We start from the raw sequence: 20,290 nt of genomic DNA, 5'->3' as shown, positions 1-20,290 counted from the left end.
TATATATATATTTATATATACAGTGTACCACTAGAACCAAGTCTATTTTTACTCTTTAATGATTATGCACCATTTACCCTCTAATGAATATAACGGAATGACTTCCAGGTTGTAAAATAAAGTGGTGATAAGTGGACGGGCTTCAGCTGGATGAGTTTGTCCTGGGTGTATGGGGGAGTTTGAGCCATCCTCAGTCTTTGGAGTTAAGCGCTAAGTATCTGGTGTTGTTTACCATCGCTGGGTGGGTGTCGCTGTGGTGCACATGGCCGTTAACGGGCTCTGAGATGAAAGAGCAAGCTGGTGTTCCTCTGCTTCGGATCTAGCTGTGAGTTTTAAGGTTGACCTGGGATAATGAGCGCTAATTGGAATAGGAGCACTTTTGGGGTGAGAGCTCATCACCAAAGAGTGCTCTCGGTTTTGCTATGCAAGGCCACATGGAAGTAAACGAAACGGCAGACAAGCTCTGTTTCAGCCAATTAGTGACTGGGTACAGTCTTTCTCCCAAAGGTGGGACAGACTGCCAAACTCTTGCCATCCTACTGGTTTTCCATCCCAATCATAATCGTAATGATTTAATTTTGCGTCTCCCATTCTGCTTTGCTCGCCATTGGTTCCTCAAGCTGCCGGTGCCAGGCTTCGACTCGTGTCAAGACAAATCCGCTCACCGGAGCTCAAGCTCCCTCCGATTGGTCGGGCAAATTGTTAGGGTCATCCCCAAGAGAAACTGAGAATCAAGGCTTAATGGGCTGGCATCCAAGAAGTGGTATGTTGAGTGTGATGAGGGTCCCACAGGAAGTGGTATGTCGAGCTTGATGAGGGTCCCACAGGAAGTGGTTTGTTGAGCGTGATGAGGGTCAAACAGGAAGTGTTTTAGGGAGCGTCTTGAGGGTGACCCAGGCTTTCTGCTGAATCCTTCATTACACTGGATTGAACACACACACACACACACACACACACACATTCACACACACACACACACACACGTCTGACTTTGTTTATGACCGTTCATTCCATGATTGAAGTGCAGCTCTGGGTCCTGCAGCATATAAATCAGCTGTCAGCAGGCAGTTAGCACTTTGTTACCCATTTCAATCAAACACCCAGCACCCTCGTTAGCAGAGCACTGGAGCACTAGCCCCGGAGCACTAGCCCCAGGCACTAGCCCCGAGCACAAGAGTACTAGCCCCGAGGACTAGAGCACTAGAGCAGTAGCCCCGAGCATCAGACCAGTAGCTCTGATCACTAGCCTCGAGGACTACAGCACTAGAGCAGTAGCCCCGAGCATTAGCGCAGCATTAGAGTCCTGCTATTGCCCTCCTGGGTCCTGGGTCCCTGACAGATGGTTGGATGTCCCCCTCCCCCTGGAGAGCCACTAGCCCCACAGCCTGCCTAGCCACAGCCTCATCGTCATGAGGGCTGTTTCAGTGCTCCAGACCAGCGCCGGGGCCTGACGCACGCCTCCCAAAAACTGTAACCTTGCGTCGAGGCGACGCAGCAGCAAGCGCTGTGATTGATCCGCTCACCAGAACCCGACGCAGAACCAGGACAGGTTCACGAGTGCGTCGTAACGTCTTTGTGGTCGTTGCGTTGCGTCGACGTTGAACCCTAACTGAGCCTTTAGTCCTCGCTGCCTATTGACCACACTATGGTCCCCATGCGGTAACCCTTGTGTGAAAGGAAGACACACACACACACACACACACACACACACACACACACACACACACACACACACACACACACACACACACACACACACACACACACACACACACACACACACACACACACACACACACTCTTGAACAAAGAGGGTGTTCACACCTGGGTGCTATGTTCCTGGGAGGCCTGGACTTGGGACTGTGTGTTTGACCCTGTGTGTGTGTGTGGGGACCTGCTAGCTCCCTGGGGTCACCGGGAGGTCTAGCCCCCCCCCCCCCCCCCCCCCTCCATTGTCTACCAGCGCTCCATTAAGTTAACTGGTGTTCTGCAGGAAGCCGGGGGGCCGTGGGTGTTTATGACCCACGGCTCGTACCGCAGCCACCGAGCAGTTTACTAATGGACGCTACCTGCCCCTAAATAAGACTTAATGGCTCGTTTAATTTAGTCTGCGGTATTAAAACAAGAGGAAATGCTCCTTGTTTCTCCTCTTCCTGTGTTTACGCCGGTCGGCTGGTTAATAGTTAGGTTAACACAGGAGGGCAGCACTCGCAAAGTTCTCTGCCCCCTCGTCTCCTCCACTCCAATCCACTCTCCTCGTCTCCTGGGATCCCTCCTCTTCCTCCAAATAAACGTGTCTTTATGTCTCGCTCTTTCAGTAATTGTCATATTTAATTTCAATTTAACGTGCACTACCCGGCCTTAAACCACTTTATAGTAGTATCACTTATGTTTATTATATTCCTATTTCTGTGTTTGTATTTGGACTGTTATGTTTTTTTTGTCCCATTTTTGTTCTATTTCATCTTGAGCAGAGCTATTGTTACAAATGGTTTCCGTTGGGATTAATAAAGTACTGCATCTGAATCATGTCTTGTTCCTTTCAGGTTGCTCTACAGTCTAGCCTTCAACGCCCGGTTCCTCAGACACCTGTGGTACCTGATCACCTCCATGACCACCAAGATGATCACGGGGTGAGTCTTCTGAGCGCTCATCTGACTGCGATCACAAGAGCATATCGATGTACTTATAAACTAAAAGTGAAGGTCGATGCAATTGAAACAAGAACAGATTTAAAGGGAACAAGCAAAGAAGTATTGAAATCATGAAAATAAGTCATCAATTTGAAATAATTAAGCAAATGATTCCAGTCTGATGGTGCTTTAAACTTGAAAGCATGTTTCCCAATTTCTTTAAAGATTCTAGGGACAATAAAAAAGGTTGTTGGGTGTGTCTAAGTGAATATGATGTTCTAAATGGCACTTAAAGCTATTTTGAGTAAAGGATAGTTAAATTAAATTCATTTTAAGACAAAGAGCAGCCAATTAAATTGTCCCACTAGAGTGAGAGTGCAGCCGGTTAAGTGTATCGTACATGATCAGTTATCAATATAGTATTCTGAGACTAGCCTTTGTTTTATATCTAATAAAAATGTAATGTGAGTCCTTAAAGTAGTTAAATGTATCCACTTTTTACAAGTGTAGACCCATCAGTTTAATTAATAGTAGATAATGACAAAGATTATATCTATGGCAAACATCGTACTACAAGACTTCTGCTTGAGATTGTTATTTAAAAAGAGGGCTTAGAGCTTTGAATTTTAGTTATAGAAATTCCAGATAACCTTGTCATCTGCATATAACTGAACTAAACAATTAGTGCCAATATTTGAAGATCATGAATAATGGGTCCATGTTCGATAGTTAAACTCTAGTTCTGGTTATCCTCAGGTCCATGTTCGATAGTTAACCTCTAGTTCTGGTTATCCTCAGGTCCATGTTCGATAGTTAAACTCTAGTTCTGGTTATCCTCAGGTCCATGTTCGATAGTTAACCTCTAGTTCTGGTTATCCTCAGGTCCATGTTCGATAGTTAAACTCTAGTTCTGGTTATCCTCAGGTCCATGTTCGATAGTTAACCTCTAGTTCTGGTTATCCTCAGGTCCATGTTCGATAGTTAAACTCTAGTTCTGGTTATCCTCAGGTCCATGTTTGATGTTAAACTCTAGTTCTGGTTATCCTCAGGTCCATGTTTGATTGTTAAACTCTAGTTCTGGTTATCCTCAGGTCCATGTTCGATAGTTAACTTCTAATTCTGGTTATCCTAAGGTCCATGGTCGATAGTTATCCTCTAGTTCTGGTTCTTCTTGCTCCATGTTGGATAGTTAACCTCTAGTTCTGGTTCTCCACTGGTCCATGGTTGATAGTTAACCTCTAGATCTGGTTCTTCTTGCTCCATGGTTGATAGTTATCCTCTAGTTCTGGTTCTTCTTGCTCCATGGTTGATAGTTAACCTCTAGCTGTGGTCTCCTCAGGTCCATGGTTCCCCTGCTCCAGGTGATCTCGCGTGGTTCTCCTATGACCCTGGAGGACTCCAACAGGATCATCCCCCTCTTCTACCTCTTCAGCTCCCTCTTCAGCCACTCGCTCATCTCCGTGCATGACAGCGAGTTCTTCGGGCATGAGCTCGAAGGTAGCATAATGCTTGCATACTATTATCGTGCTCATGTCTCACTTGTAATGTAGCGGTAGTGTGCTTGTTCTACATGCATACATGACACACTTAGGCCCAATCCCATTTCTACACCTTACCCCTTCCCCTTACCCCTTCCCCTTACCCCTCCCCCTTGTTTTGAAGGGGGAAGGGGAAGGGGTAAGGGGTAGAAATGGGATTGGGCCTTAGGCCCAATCCCATTTCTACTCCTTACGCCATCCCCTTACCCCTTCCCCCTTCCCCTTCCCCTTCCCCTTCCCCTTACCCTTACCCTTACCCTTACCCTTCACCCTTCCCCCTTCAAAACAAGGGGCAGGGGTAAGGGGTAAAAATGGGATTGGGCCTTAGCATACTCCTAGCATATGCATTATAACACACTCCTAGCATACACATTGCTCACTTCTAGCATACATAGCATGTTCTTATCATACACACAGGCCACTGGCACTATGATACTATTAAGGTAGTAGAGGGCTTTTCTGTTCATCCAGGAAGCAGCCAGTCGTCCATGATGCCCTTCAGCCTTTTAGAGCTGGTGACTCTGTCCCGCTGCCTGAGGGACGCCTGTCTGGGGATCATCAAGCTGGCTTACCCCGAGACCAAGACGGAGCACCGCGAGGAGTACATGGCCGCCTTCCGCAGCGTGGGGGTCAAGACCAACATGGAGGTCCAGCAGCGCATCCTGGCCGAGCAGAAACGCTGGGTGCAGCTCTTCAAGGTGGGGCTCAACACATGGAAGACCGGTGCTCTCCTCTCACCCTACTGGGATCCTCCTCTTACCCCACTGGTACACTACAGGAGCCTGGAGCATGCTTTAAGACTCAGATGGGTCTGAGAGCAGAAATGCACGCTCCAGCTCTTCAAGGTACAACACGGAGCGTAACACTGAGCGTAATTAAGTTAGTAGCGACCCGGCTACTAACGACCTGGCTAGAAGCGACGGCGCTAACGGCTGGAAGGAGGACTGGATTGCTTGTTTATCCAGAGGCAATGAGGCGCTTAACAGTGTTTCACCCCCCCTGCTCATTTATCTGTGGTGTTCACAGAGGAAACGCTGCTAATTAAGGGGCGGCGTTCGCACTGCACACCATGTTGATGATGATGATGATGAGGAGTTCAGGCGATGAGCTGCAAATAGGAGGAAGAAAGTGAGGAGTTAGAAAAAGAGATCTTCTGAGAGGTCTCTCCAGTCAGCTAAAACAGCCTATTAAAGAGGGGTAGGGGGTGAGAAGGGCGTTCTCCAAGTGAAACGCTGGATTTACAGTGGGTTTAGCGGTTGTGACCCCCCCCCCACTAGCTAATGTTCCCCAGGTGTCACCAGCCTCCCCTCCCCTTGTCTTTATCGCCACCATTGTCCGGCTATCTATTTAATTGGAAGAAGGTAATTGTATGAAAATGATCAACTAAGCTTGTATTAATATTGCTAATGGAACTTTCCTCTTGGCCGTGTTTGGAGAGGCGTGTCACGCCAGAGTTTGGGAAAGGCCCATTACTGCTTGCACTTAACCCCGCCGGCTAATTAACAAATGCTTATTCATTCCCAGAGTCGCGGCCGAGACCCGCTCGCCGCCCGCCGCCACGCGAACGCTTACAGCGTTCTGCACTCGCCATTATTACCGGCTCCTGACGCCTGCGCCCATCGGCCACGATTGATGGGCGGCGTACGCAAAGCGATGTGCTTTAGAGAAGAACGCATCGATTGGACCATTTAGTGTGGTTGTTATATGGAGATGGGCTCCTCTGGCCCACATGGCCCCCAGGAGACCTTCCCACTCACTTCCGCTTTTAGGACCATGTGTGAACGGGGCGGGAGAGTCTCTAGTGGTTGGGGTGTCGGACCCCCCGAACTGATGGGTACTAGGTTCGTCCCCATGTCCTCAGCCTACCTGTAGGCCTCCTTAAGCATCGTCCTACCTGCTCCTTTAATATGTGGATCTAATCCCTAAAATGCTTTTTATTACAGCATCGGCTCCGTGACTCAATAGTATGGAGATGAGGTCCGTAGTGGATGCACACAGACCCTGGGTTGACCTACATTCACCTGACATCAGTCTCTCTTTGACAGAATCAAAGCTCAAAGCTTTCACTTTCCTACTTCCCTCAAGCCTTAAAGCAAACCACTGCAGGTCCATGATAGAGACTGACAAGCAGTAGACAACCGTGGGTTGCTGGAGTTCACTAAGTTGTGGCCTAGATGAAATGATGGCTATTACAAAGCAATCTGTCAATCCTATCAGAATTAAGACTTCTTTATCGTCTTTCAAATCTGACCAAGATCAGTCTGGACTCTCCAGAGCAGGCTGATCTACATGTCTGTATCGAGGTAAATAAGCCATACAGACAAAACGCTCTTATTTATTATCGTTTATGATCCTTTTCCTTGTCCTGAGGTCAGGACCCAATGGCACGGCCCTTCTCTCTGAAGTCTGATCCGGTTAGCCAATGGCATGCTCCCTCTCTGTGAGCCGTTGGCCAATGGTGTGGTGTCTCTCGTGCCCTCCACGTTCCCCAGCTGATGTCAGCAGTCCTGGCGGGTAATTAACCGCCCAGCCGCCAAGGGGCGGGCCGCTCGTTTGTCTTCTCTACGACCAATAAATGACTCGCTAATGGCCCAGCTCTCAAATTGCTTTTTTTAAGAGAAGGAATATAGGCCTGATGAAGAGGGAACGGCCAAGCCTCCTGAAGCCATCTCTCTTCATATCTCCCTGCAGTAATGCGTGTTGTCTAATGGGCTTGTTGGCCTTCTTAATAAAGGATCATAAAAGTTGTGTTTGTTGTTGTTGTTCTCCATCGCCAGGTCATCACTAACCTGGTGAAGATGGTGAAGGCCCGAGACATCCGGAGGCCCTTCTGTCCTGTGGGACACTGGCTCTCCAGAGAAGTTAACATCAGAGCTGACCGGGTAGGACTCCTCCTCCTCGCTCGCTTTATCTCTCTACACCTCCACCTCTCTGTATCTCCACTTCTCTCTTTATCACCTCTCTGGATCCCAACCTATCTCTTTACACCTCAGTCTCTCTAGCTCTACCTCCACCTCTCTTTACTTCCTCTCGTTCTCTCTCTCATTATCTCTCTCGTTTTCTCTCATTCTCCCTCTCTCGTTCTCGTTCTCTCTCGTTCTCTCTCTCTCTCTCTCTCGTTCTCTCTCTCTCTCTCTCGTTCTCTCTGTCTCTGTCTCTGTCTCTATCTCTGTCTCTGTCTCTGTCTCTCTCTCTCTCTCTCTCTCTGTCTCTCTCTCTCTCTGTCTCTCTCTCTATCTCTGTCTCTGTCTCTGTCTCTCTCTCTCTCTCTCTGTCTCTCTCTCTCTCTCTCTCTCTGTCTCTCTCTCTCTCTCTCTCTCTGTCTCTGTCTCTGTCTCTGTCTCTGTCTCTCTCTCTCTCTCTCTCTCTCTCTCTCTCTCTGTCTCTGTCTCTGTCTCTGTCTCTGTCTCTCTCTCTCTCTCTCTCTCTCTCTCTCTCTGTCTCTCTCTCTGTCTCTCTCTCTGTCTGACCGCTGGCTCCGTGCCCCCCAGGTCACCCAGCTGTACGTCCCATCCGCCCGCCACGTGTGGAGGACCAGGAGGATGGGCCGCATCGGACCCCTTCAGTCGACACTTGACGGTACGTCCTCGGGGGGGGGGGGGGAGGTTTAAACACACCTCGGGGGTGGTATGGAAACGCTGGATATTCTTCGCATCATGAACTAAAGTATGAGACCACGAGATGTGCTACCTGGCAAAAACAGGTTAATAACAAGTTTATAACGAGTTAATAACGTGTGTGTGTGTGTGCGTGTGCGTGTGCTTAGGCGAGTGTGGGCCACATCTGTTCCGTGTGTTTGTCTGCTGGATCCTCATTTCCTTAAATGGCCGGTGTTCAGTGTGATGAATGGAGAAGCTATTGAGCCGGTGTGTGGTATCCCTGCCTGGGAGGGGGGTCTGGGAGGGGGGTCTGGGAGGGGGGTCGGGGAGGGAGGGAGGGCTGACGCCACCAGATCACATTGACTAATTGGGCAGAAAATCGAGGCGAGGTGGAAGTGGCGCCGGACTAAGGAGGCTTTTTAGCTGTTGTGGCAGTTCTGCTGGCGGGCTAAACGCTGTGAAGCCTGACTTAAACACAAAACCAACGTGGTCTTAATGGAGCGGGTCGCCGCACGCAGCTCAGTTAATTAAAAGTGTGTATTAGTGTTGGATAGTGAAGAAACGATTGAGCTCTTCTTAATGGCCTGCGTGTAGCGGCCGTGGGACAGCGTCCGGGCTGAGGGGATGCGTGGGGAGAACCAATGGGACCAATGGGATTGCGTCGTTGATGGAGGAGTACTTAACCAGCGGAGGGGCGGGAGAGTGTGCTAGGATGCTCCCAGCTGAAAGCGACTTCGTTCGATCCCCAATTACTACGGTCTAGATGTAGGTTTATTTTGAAAAAGACACCCCAACTACTCATCAATGACCTGTCTCTGTACTATCTATGCCCTACCTGCTGCTCGTGGTCCTGTCTCTGTACTGTCTAACCCCTACCTGCCTCTTATGGACCTGTCTCTGTACCGTCTTATATACTACTTGCTTCTTAATGACCCTTCTCTGTAGTAGATTTTATCCCAACCTACTTTCCTCCAAAGCTACGTATCGTGATTTCCTTCCATATACATGTCATTACATGTGTAACATGTACGATAATTAGTTTAGATTCAAAAATTAACTACAATCAACATCAGAATGTGAAGAATTAAGTGTTAATGTTCCGTCAAAGACCCCTCTGTATTATTTTGCAGAGATATTCACATAAGGTAGCAGCTAGAGCAGCTTGCAACGGCGCTAGAACTACCACTTTGGTCCTCCACATGAGATTGCCATCACTGCAGCGTCCAGTCTGCCCTCAGTCCAACTTGAAGAATTAATGCTTGCCAGAGTGCATATCCTAACCTCAAAAGTTATCCTAACCTCAAAAAAAATAGTAAAGCTGGCATCAAAGACCTGTGCATTTCATAATTTCTTACAATGAATGTTGACACCAAAACCTTCTGGTGATATGATGCCCCCTATTGTTGTGGTGGTCTAATTTGACAGTCGCCCACATCTTGGCTGTTACCTTTTTAAGAAGCAGGTACGGATTAGGGGTCATCCTGCTCTAGGATGCTTGGAGGCAGACTGTGTACCCGAGGTTCAAACACAGAACCTTTTCGGCTGGGAGTCAAACCACCTGACCACTACTAGACTAGCCTGCCCAGACACAATGCTTATCGCCTCCTGCTTTATCCTAAGGTTGTATGCAGATACACATTGTACCCCAGCAGCTGTGGGTCCCAGACCCCCCACTCTTTGTGTTCTGGGAGGGAGTTGTAGGTCAGGGGTCAGATGTTTGCCTCAATGGGAGGTATTCTAGTGGCTTGTGGGGCCTGTGTGCTGTCGGGGGGGCGATAGCCAGCAGGTAGTGCTATGCTAGTTGAACATTAACCTAGCTGTTAGCCACGGCAATGTGAGAATCAACAGGAGGCTGTCTAGACGCCACCTGATCGACCCCTTGAGATTAAACCGCCTCAAGCTTTTACTTGTGATGGTTTATGCAGGAGAGCTAAATCTGTTCGATCTGTTATGTGTTAGCAGTGTGGATTTAACATGTTTATAACAAGGATGTTGTGTGTATTCACATTTTAATGCTAACCTATTGGCATGCTGTATGTAGGTAATATGTTAGCTTGTTGTCCGTGTGAACCAGTTTGTCCGGTGCTACAATGTGGTATGTGTGTACAGTGGGTGTGAAGCCACCCCTTCACCATGTTGTTTGTAATTATCGCAGGCGTGAACATGACTTGTTAGCATGTTGGATGGGTTTCCAGCGGGTGTGAAGCTAACCTGTTTGCGTGCTGTCTGTGTTTCCAGTGGGTATGGTGCTAACTTGTTAGCATGTTGTATCGGTTTCCAGCGGGTGTGAGGCTAACCTGTTTGCGTGCTGTCTGTGTTTCCAGTGGGCATGGAGCCCCCTCAGCTGTCCGTGTCGGAGGAGAGACATCTGGCCATCCTGACGGAACTTCCCTTTGTTGTTCCTTTTGAGGAACGGGTCAAGGTAACGCTAACACTCTCTCTCTCCCCATATATATCCCCCTTGTTTGTGTCCATCTGTCTCTGTCGACGAATATTTTGGGGTGGTAACATGCATTAATTGAGGTTCATCAGCAACGAAACCAGGATGCCCTTCTCTCCCTCTTGTTTGGTAGTTCTTGTCTTGACCCCTCTGTGTGTTGTCCTTCAGATCTTCCAGAGGTTGATCTACGCGGACAAGAGGGACGTCCAGGGAGATGGGCCCTTCCCCGACGGCATCAACGTCACCATCAGACGGAACTACATTTACGAAGACGCCTACGACAAACTCTCTCCGGAGAACGGTACGCGTGTCAACCAGCTAATAAACCGAGTCGGACCACTTCCGCGTTAAATGACAGGAAACCAGAGTCACACCACTTCCATGTTAATCAAGTTGAAACAAGAGTCACAGGCCTTCCATTTAAACTGAAACTGAGACTAGTCACACCACTTCTGTTTAAACCGTGAGGAAACCAGATTCACACCAGATTACGATGATCAAGCTCCTTTTATTCTGGTGTGGATGTCGGTTTGGTCTCGGTTCTGTTGTCGACGAAAATGGATGTTCTAGGTTGTGTTTTTGATGTACAGCTGGATTGGTTTTCTGACATGGTGGATTACCGGTTAGGTTCTGGAGGATTACCGGTTGGGTTCTGGTGGATTACCGGATAGGTTCTGGTGGATTACCGGTTGGGTTCTGGTGGAATACCGGTTAGGTTCTGGTGGATTACAGGTTGGGTTCTGGTGGAATACCGGTTAGGTTCTGGTGGATTACAGGTTGGGTTCTGGTGGATTACCGGTTGGGTTCTGGTGGATTACCGGTTGGGTTCTGGTAGATTACCGGTGAGGTTCTGGTAGATTACCGGTTGGGTCCTGGTGGATAACGGGTCGGGCTCTGGTGAAGGCCCTCACATCCTGCTCACTATTGGTTTCCACTATTCATAATTGTGATTATAACGGAATACATAAAACAGGAATCAATTATTTTAACCCACCACCTCTCTTTGGGTTTGGATTGAAAAGGGCCCCTTTGTGGCGCTGTGATTAGAATAAGTAGCGGAATGCTGGGACAGGAGGCGGCATGTATATCATCATGTGTCTATAAGTTATAGACGCTGTGATTTACAGCCGCAGAACAATCCTGCTGAAACCTAACCTTGTGTCTCTCGTGCCGCAGGTCACAGCCTGCCTGAGGTATTATAGAGGTAGAGATAATAATACTAATATGTAGCAGGCAAGGTGTAGCGTGTTTAATGACCTGAACTCTATCCGGTGCTGGGTGTTGAGAGACGTATGATTGAATGAGGGGGCGTACCGTGGTTTATTGTGGCGGTTTGGTTCTAAATAAGGTTTTACTGAGCGGTGTCAGCGACTAAATGACCAGCGTGGAGGATGGACATGATGCTGGGAGTCTTCTACTGTTGACAAACATGTAGATATTGACTATTTTGTCTATTGATCATGTTTATTGGCATGATGTCAACCACTTCTACCGGGATAACCGTTGGCAAAACTGTCACGCATTATAAGCACAAATTTTAATTATAGATAAAACCAACCTGGTTATGCAGGTCTGTACGTCCGTGTTATGAAGCCAAACCTCATATTGAATGAAATGAACTACTGTATGCTGATCGCACCACCACCACCACAGTCGAACACATGTTCAACTGTGAATCAAATGCTGCTGAGGTTGTAAAGGTACTTGAATTAGCATTAGCTCGTATCCTAGATGCTAATACATAACAATAACAAGAAGAGTGCAGCCATAAATGCTACTGATGTAAATAACTGTAGCCGTGGGCAGCAAAAATGTTGTCCAGTGTAGTGGAGAGATTCTACCACTAACAATTGACCTAGCCGTTTTCAAAACAATTTATATTTTAGCATCTGCATTCTTCTAAAATTGTCAACCAAAGATATATATTATTATTACCATCATCGTTTAACTAATGATATTAAGCTATTGAAACTAAATGGCCTTTAACGCGCGCGGTGGTTTTAACAGTGATTTCCTAAGGGGCAGCCCAGTTTACCAGCTCCAGGTATGATTGAAGTTATGTTCCCACTAGTGGTTTATAGTTCTGCTGACGGCCCAAAGGCCCAGGGGAGCGTGAGGTCATCTGTCCCTGGGCAGAATGCCACCTCACCGGGAGAGATGGATACACTCTGGCCATCTACTTTATTACTCCATAAAAACACCATCTGGTGTTTATCCCTGAGCTCCTGCATCCATCTCTTCATTACCACTCTCCTGGTCATCACTCCAGCCACGCAGGAAACCCAGGGGGAGGCGATGATGGCGGTGGGGCTAAAGTTAGTGGAGGTGGTGGTGGTGCTGGTGGTGGTGGTGGTGGAGAAGCTAAACAACACAGCACCTCCTCCTCTACCAAGGGGTGTGTGTGGTCCACCAGGGGTCTCTTCTAACCTTCCAGTATCTCCACCTTCGCACCCCACCTTCAGGGTGGCTGTCCAAATGGAATCAGTCCTTGTGGATTCAGACAATGGTTCAGTAAAGTCCCAGAGTACAGAACAGAGTCTCTCTTCTCCATGCTTTTCATCTCTGGATCCTACGTCTCACGTCTGTCTACACTGTGACCCTAACCGATGAGGATAAAAGACGGGAGACGTCATCGGATATATCGGATGACTTGTATCATAGGCTTTTATCAGCAGTGTGAGACCATCCCCGAGGTTATGAGTTGAAGTCTGACCTGGTCCCGTTTGTCTCCCCAGAGCCGGACCTGAAGAAGAGGGTCCGGGTGCACCTTCTGAACGCCCACGGGCTGGACGAGGCCGGCATCGACGGGGGCGGCATCTTCCGGGAGTTCCTCAACGAGCTGCTGAGGTCGGGCTTCAACCCCAACCAGGGCTTCTTCAAGACCACCAACGAGGGGCTGCTGTACCCCAGCCCCACCGCCCAGATGCTGGTGGGGGACTCCTTCGCCAGGCACTACTACTTCCTGGGCAGGATCCTGGGCAAGGTGAGCTCCCTGGCCTAGCGACCCTGGGAGGTGGTGCTAGGAGGAGGTGGAGGGAAGAGAAGGTTCTAGGAATAGATGCCATGGAGGAGGTGTAGGTTGAAGAGGAGCTGCTAGGAGGGGGTGGAGGGAAGAGAAGGGTGCTGGGAAAAGGTTTAGGTAAGAGGAGCTAGGAGGAGGTGAAGCGTGGAAGAGGTATAGGGAGGAGGTGGTGCGAGGGATGATGAGAGCTGGGGCCAAGAGGAGGTGACGGCGAGCAGACACTAAGAGGAGGTGCTAGGCTGGGCTGGTGGACGGACGCAGAAGAGAGGAGACGATGTTGGGAGGTTAATAGGAAAAGATGCTAGCGTGAGACAGCAGAGGAAGGAGGAGAAATTACAGTTTTTAAGGAGATGCCGAAGGAGATGGAGAAGGGTGCTAACAGGAGATGGATGCAGCAGAATGAGGAGGAGCAAGGAGGATGCATGCCAAAGCAGTAGTGTATTTATATCATGTAGAGGGAGGAGTACATCCATATATCAGTGTGTTGTCTTTCAATGTCACTGCAGCACTGTGTAGAGACTCGGCTCGGTCCCTATTAGTCAACACCCGAATGTCGTTTATGATATTAAGGTATGTGGAGCTCAGTGTTACTGAACTCAAGGATGGTTCTGATATTATTAAGGTATGTGGAGCTCAGTGTTACTGTAGTCCTGGATGGTTCTGATATTATTAAGGTATGAGGAGCTCAGTGTTACTGTAGTCCTGGATGGATAGGATATTTTTAAGGTATGTGGAGCTCAGTGTCACTGTGGTGACTCAGACGCTGGATGTGATCTTGTTGTTTAAAGGACCTGCAGACTGCCTATTGATGCGATTGTTTTTCTGTCGGCTCCTTCCGCGATGCACGTTATTTATCAGCCGCCTAATGTCTTTAAATCATCCTTAATGCACGAGCTGCTGGTGGCTGTTTACCACACACCGTCATACCACCATGTGACAAGCGGTCACCTCTCAATTAGCCCTTCCATTAGCCGATGATTCCTGCTGCTTGTTTGTGTAGTGATTGCATTTGCTGGGTGCTAAATCAGCCGGCCCGCGCAGACGGGGCATAAATAAGAAGCCAAAGCACGTGGTAATAGCATTTTGATCTGTTCTGCAGTCCACTGGTGCCCAGGACACTCCACCTGACCATCCCCAGATTTACACACACAGGCCCACATTCACACGCACGCACGCACACACACACACACACACACACACACACACACACACACACACACACACACACACACACACACACACACACACACACACACACACACACACACACACACACTGTCTAAGCTCCCAGCCGTTAATGGCCAGTCAATTAGGCAGCGACGGTATTAATTAGAATATGACTTTCAATGAACCCTTCCCTAAGCTCCTCTTGGTCCATAAATACGGTGAGTGGCCGTTTGAGGCTGTATTGATGTTTGTTTAGTGCCATTATGGGCTGGATGAGAGGAAGCCTTTATATGGATTGGGATTGCATCACCGCTGGGCGAGCAAGGGAGAGCGAGGGCTCCTGGGAGCCGGGAGATTAATATAGTTAATTAATGTCGGAGGCGTGCCATTGTTGTGGGGGTGATGTATGACTGGCAGGCTGAGAGACCGGGGTACTCTCTGGAATGGGATTGACTGCTGGAGGAGCTGCACCGCATCCCTCTTCCTCTGCCCGTCCACCAGATTTAAAACCCTCCTCTCGATTCCCGACCCCGCCTGCCACTTCCTGCTGTCACTTCCTGTCACGTGATATGATGCTCTCGTTAGAAGGTGAGGTTCGGCCGGCTCTGTCGTGTACCCACCAGGACTTCTCCCTTTTAAGAGCAGATCCCTCCCCCGCTGACTGATAGTTATACGGTTTGAAAGGCATTAGATCTTTATTGATACTTAATGTTGTAAATGAAAGACTTTATTTGGCAGCTAACGGCTACACCTGCCGCCCGGCGTTCACCTGCCGCTGCCGCCGTTCTCTTTAACGGCGTCCGCGCGGCACTCACTTTTATTAAAACCTCCCGCCCGCCACATTTATTTCCTTCCTGCTCAAGTCATTTTGGCACGATTTCTGGCAATAAACAGCCGTAAATAAGGCGGGTGGCGCGGTGAAGCCCCCTGGCTACAGGTCTCTCTCTTCCTGGCAGAGCGCTGTTGATGGCCCCCCCGGCCATATGCTGGGGGACGCTCGCGGCCCGAAGAGAAATGCTAAGTGGATTATTTTGCATAAAAAACTGAGCGTGGTTGATGTTGTGCAATTAACCTGTGTTTAGAAAATAGGGGAGATTTATGTGCGGCTGTGTGTTTAAGATGCATTATGGAAATGCTCTAGATTTATAATCCATTTAGCTGATGTGCAGAGTGTTTTCAGCCTATCATTTATAAAGACGTGGATATTTTAATGTCCCGGCCAGCGCTTTTCCCCTGTTCCAGTGCATTAGCTGCTGCCTTTATTACTCACCTGCCCCCCCACCACCACCATGGGGTCAAGGTGAGGGGGAGGCGTGGTTAAAGTTTCAGCCCCCGCGAGGAACAGGGGCATCGTAGATGGACCGCTCTTGGGGAGTTAAGATCTCATCGCTACCAGGTTTCAGGAGTCTTTTGGATCCTGTGTGATGCAGGCTGCAATCAGAGCTCTGAATAAGTTAATCTACATCTGTTATATTCAGATTTTAAATGCATCATAAATATAAATGTATATTGGGAGCAGGATAGTCGTTGTCAGGTTGTTTGACTCCCAGCTGAAAGGCTTTGGGTTCAATCCCCACTGTCCACAACCTACCTGTAGTTATCCTAGGGCAAGATGACTCCTAACTCCTTCCTGCTCCCTGATCACATGTTTCTGGATTCATTTTGGGTAAAGACTCCTGCTAAATGGCTTAGTGTATATATAAGTATTACACCCCGTCTATTATACAGTGCAGTGGCAGTTGTGAAAACAGTGCCCAGAGCTTGTTGAAAGCCAAGGGAAAGTTGAACGATTTTAAATGAATCACCCGTCTGGAAAGGTTACCAAATTGTGCTTGTGTTCTTGGAGACTGAGTTATGTGGCTGTTTTATTGCTGTTGGTCGATGTGTGTGTGTGTGTTTTTTTTTTATAGCCGTTGGTTGACTAATAGAAAATAGATGATATATTGCCGCTGTTTATATCTTGTTGTGTTCTGATTCAGTCTACTCAATGTCAGCCAAATGTCAAACTAATTAAAACTACTTAAATGTACTTAAACTATTACTTTACACTTCTAGTTCTCTAAAGTACTTTAAATCGGATGGGAAGATATTTAATGTGTGGCGATGTGAAGTAAAACGTTGTAACTTGTATCCAACAACTATTTAGAAGTTTCATCTTTAAAAATGTGTCTGTCTGTGTGTCCAGGCTCTGTACGAGAACATGCTGGTGGAGCTGCCCTTCGCCAGCTTCTTCCTGTCCAAGCTGCTGGGCACCAGTGCTGAGGTGGACATCCACCACCTGGCCTCCCTGGACCCCGAGATGTACCGCAACCTGCTGTTCCTCAAGAGCTACGAGGGGGACGTGGAGGAGCTGGGCCTCAACTTCACCATCGTCAACAACGACCTGGGAGAAGCTCAGGTCTGCTGCTTCTGCTGGTTGATCTCTCTCTCGCTCTCTCGCTCTCTAAAACACGCACACACGAGAGAGATAGAGCACGTAGAGTTGCTGTTGATTTTCCAGCTCGTTAATCGTCCTCACGCCTGACAGACCAGACTAGCCGCTCCCGAGCACGTCCTCCGCTCTCATCCAGGCCCCTACAAACACCCCTACCCCCCCTAAACACACACACACACACAGACCCACACCCACCCCTCGACATCGACACAAACCCACCTCTACACACTGACATACTCTGTCTCTCTTTCCTCTTTCAAACAAACACGCACAGTTCCACGGTTTTCACACGCATCAAACCCTTCTCCCCCACACAGCCGGGGGTCTGCGGCTGCCCCCCTCACCCCCGCTCCCCTCCCTCCGGCTGTTTGCCGTGCGTCTCCTATTAGGTCCTCTTCAAACAACCTCAGGAGCGCTGGGGGGAGTGAGGGTAAACATGATAGGGGGAACAATTAGTGGGAGATTAGGCACACACCTGGGAGCAGCTGGCCTGGCCGTGGCCCGGCGGGAACAAGATAACGGCTCATTCTGCTACATTAGCACATAATCAGCCAACACAGCATCCTCCACTTCAGTAGGCTGGAAACACCTTCACCAAGAACACATGACTAGCCCTGCTGGGACACATCTCTAGCCCTGGTAGAACACATCTCTAGCCCTGGCATGACCTTTTCCCTGGGAGTCGGAGAACTCTAACAATGTTTGTAGTCTGAATGTTTTGGAGGTTGTTTTTTATTCTCAAACGGAATGTTTCTGAATGTTTTGTGTTAGGTGGTTGAGCTGAAGCTGGGGGGGAAGGACATACCTGTGACCACGGCCAATCGGATCGCCTACATCCACCTGGTGGCGGACTACCGGCTGAACAAGCAGATCCGAGCCCACTGCCTCGCCTTCCGCCAGGGGATCGCCAACGTGGTCAACCTGGAGTGGCTGCGCATGTTCGACCAGCAGGAGATCCAGGTACACCAAGAACCATGTAGAACCAGTAGTAGACCCAGGTACACCAAGAACCATGTAGAACCAGTAGTACACCCAGGTACACCAAGAACCATGTAGAACCAGTAGTAGACCCAGGTACACCATGAACCATGTAGAACCAGTAGTACACCCAGGTACACCAAGAACCATGTAGAACCAGTAGTACACCCAGGTACACTGGAACAACCATGTAGAACCAGTAGGAGATTAAGTGTGTGTGTGTGTGTGTGTGTGTGTGTGTGTGTGTGTGTGTGTGTGTGTGTGTGTGTGTGTGTGTGTGTGTGTGTGTGTGTGTGTGTGTGTGTGTGTGTGTGTGTGTGTGTGTGTGTGTGTGTGTTGCAGGTGCTGATTTCCGGGGCCCATGTGCCAATCTGTCTGGACGACCTGAAGAAGTTCACCAACTACTCAGGTGAGTGTTTCGATGTTCGCCGGCATTTCTCCTTCTTGGTTTCGCCCTAAAGAAAGGTGAGTGTTGTTGTCTCAACTTCCATGCATTTAACACCCCCATGACCGATAACTGCAATAAACAAAGACTAGTCAAACGTCTTTGCGATTCCCAACCTTTGTGCTGCGGCCCCCATAGTGGTCCCCATGGGTACTGCAGGGACCCTTGCACCACTACTTTTAATAGTGCTTTTAAAAATATTCCTCTTCACGCCATCGAGTCCTGACCCTATGACCTCCAACGGGTTCATGAGCCCTACTTTGAGACGGCGGTCTAGAGTGAATGACGCGAGGTGCTCTCGTCTCCTGACCCCAGGCGGCTACACGGCCACCCATCCGGTCATCGAGACCTTCTGGGAGGTGGTGGAGGGCTTCACGGACGAGGAGAAACGCAAGCTGCTCCTCTTCGTCACCAGCTGCTCCAGACCTCCGCTGTTCGGCTTCAAGGTAAACTCCCTCCTTTCTCTTCTCCTCTCCTCTAGTCGATCCATCCTCGTCTCCTTTTCACTTCGTTTTTGTTAGCTGTCGCCTCGACCCGCGAGTTCTCCCCGGACTAGACCGGTCCCATGAGTTGAGGGAGTTCTGTCAACGTTTGACCCAGGAAGTGACCTGGTATGGCCAGGTGGGCAGGTTGACTCAGGACACAGAGCTGTCCTCTGTGCTAATGGTGCTGTAATGAAAACACCGGCCCCGATAACAGCGCTCTGATGATCATTTTCAAATTAAAGGCGCGATAAGAACAGCCGGCCAGCCGGCGCCTTATCAGTTCATGACCTGCTTCTGTTAAAGGGCTTTTATTCTGTTAAGTCTCGGCCTGGGTAAATATTACCATTTCAGAACCCCGACCGCTGGTTGAACTTTCAGAATCTCGCCTTCTGTTTGACACGACAGAAACGAGTCATTTCCTGTGAAAAACATTCCAGCGGTTCCTCTGAGTCATGGAGGCCCGGATTTGTGTAGCATTACTTACTGATAAGAGTTTTTTTTTCCTTCATCTGGCTTCGGTTGGGACACCTGGAGTGTAATTTATTTTTTTTGGTTGCGAGGAGGACAGCAGAAAGTGTTCCTGGGAGCCATTAGCCAGTTTATGTGTCTTTGCGTGGCACCGGGCGGAAACTGTAATCGTCATATGATTGGTTTTAGTACTCTTTATTACTCTCATTAGACGGGAGGGACGACGACGTAATGGATGCACCAAACTCTGCTAAAAGCCCCGTTTCACTGCCTCCCTTCCGTCTCCTTTAATGAATTTGACTTTGGAGAAAAGTGCGGCGCGCCTCCCTCCCTACTCCACTCCTCCCCCCCCCTCCCCCTCCTCCTCCCCCTCTTCCTCCTCCCGGAGGAAGAGGGGGAGGAGGAGGGGGAGGGGGGGGAGGGGAGGTGATTTGTGAGGAGAGCGGCCTGTTGACCTGGTCCCCGCTCTGCGCCAGCCAAGCCTTAATTAGCTGTCGGCGAGGGCGCACCATCCCTTCAGCGGAGCGATAGTTCTGTCACGGGAAGCCATTTAAAAAAGATGATGGAAACGCCCTTTTTTCTCCTGGTTGGGTTTTGTCCAGGCGACGGCTCGGCTGATGACACTTCCTCAATAAGCAATGATACTTTAATACGGTAATTGGCAGAGGAATGGGGGTCATTACGGCCCAGGCCCCTTGGAAATGTTGAGCGGGGGGGGGGGGGGGGCGACACGGAGAACCGACCCTACCCCCCGCCGGCCTAAGAGCCCCGGTTACACTTGGCGCACAATTGAAACTGGCGTGTTTGCGCTTTCAAAGCGTGGGGTTCAGGGAGCGGATGGCAGCGTGGCGTTGGGGTTCGATCAGCGCAGCGTGTGCAGCGCACTCCGCCCGACTCGTCTGACTTCTCCAACACAGGCAGATCCCCCCCAAAAAAAACGCCAGATTAGCAACATGTTCAAGGGGTAGGGGAGGGGGGGCTGGAGATGAGATTGTGGGGGAGTTTGGGGGGGGGGGGGGCTAACCATCCTGTGAATTTATTCTGACACTCTATTAGCCTCCCACTTAATGTCCGTCTTTCC

General features: G+C 49.3%; 1 protein-coding gene across 5 annotated transcripts in view; it reads left to right on the top strand.

Moving 5' to 3' along the window:
* Positions 1-20,290, top strand: part of ube3c (ubiquitin protein ligase E3C) — a 31,187-nt gene that overhangs the window by 9,500 nt on the left and 1,397 nt on the right. For 3 of the 5 annotated variants that reach the window (XM_060045811.1, XM_060045810.1, XM_060045812.1), the window contains exons 12-23: positions 2,547-2,633; positions 3,973-4,130; positions 4,622-4,869; positions 6,949-7,053; positions 7,663-7,750; positions 10,095-10,192; positions 10,379-10,511; positions 12,946-13,193; positions 16,585-16,797; positions 17,605-17,793; positions 18,154-18,220; positions 18,572-18,702. In XM_060045811.1, the coding sequence (XP_059901794.1) occupies positions 2,547-2,633; positions 3,973-4,130; positions 4,622-4,869; positions 6,949-7,053; positions 7,663-7,750; positions 10,095-10,192; positions 10,379-10,511; positions 12,946-13,193; positions 16,585-16,797; positions 17,605-17,793; positions 18,154-18,220; positions 18,572-18,702 (1,765 nt within the window). Of the gene's footprint in view, positions 1-2,546; positions 2,634-3,972; positions 4,131-4,621; positions 4,870-6,948; positions 7,054-7,662; positions 7,751-10,094; positions 10,193-10,378; positions 10,512-12,945; positions 13,194-16,584; positions 16,798-17,604; positions 17,870-17,945; positions 17,981-18,153; positions 18,221-18,571; positions 18,703-20,290 lie in introns of those variants that run through there. The other 2 variants (XM_060045813.1, XM_060045814.1) reach the window with 2 other exon arrangements.

The sequence above is a fragment of the Gadus macrocephalus genome, chromosome 23 (assembly GCF_031168955.1).
Source record: "Gadus macrocephalus chromosome 23, ASM3116895v1".
NCBI lineage: Eukaryota > Metazoa > Chordata > Actinopteri > Gadiformes > Gadidae > Gadus > Gadus macrocephalus.
Note: the sequence above shows the minus strand (reverse complement) of the source record. Positions and strands in the feature narration are given on the sequence as shown.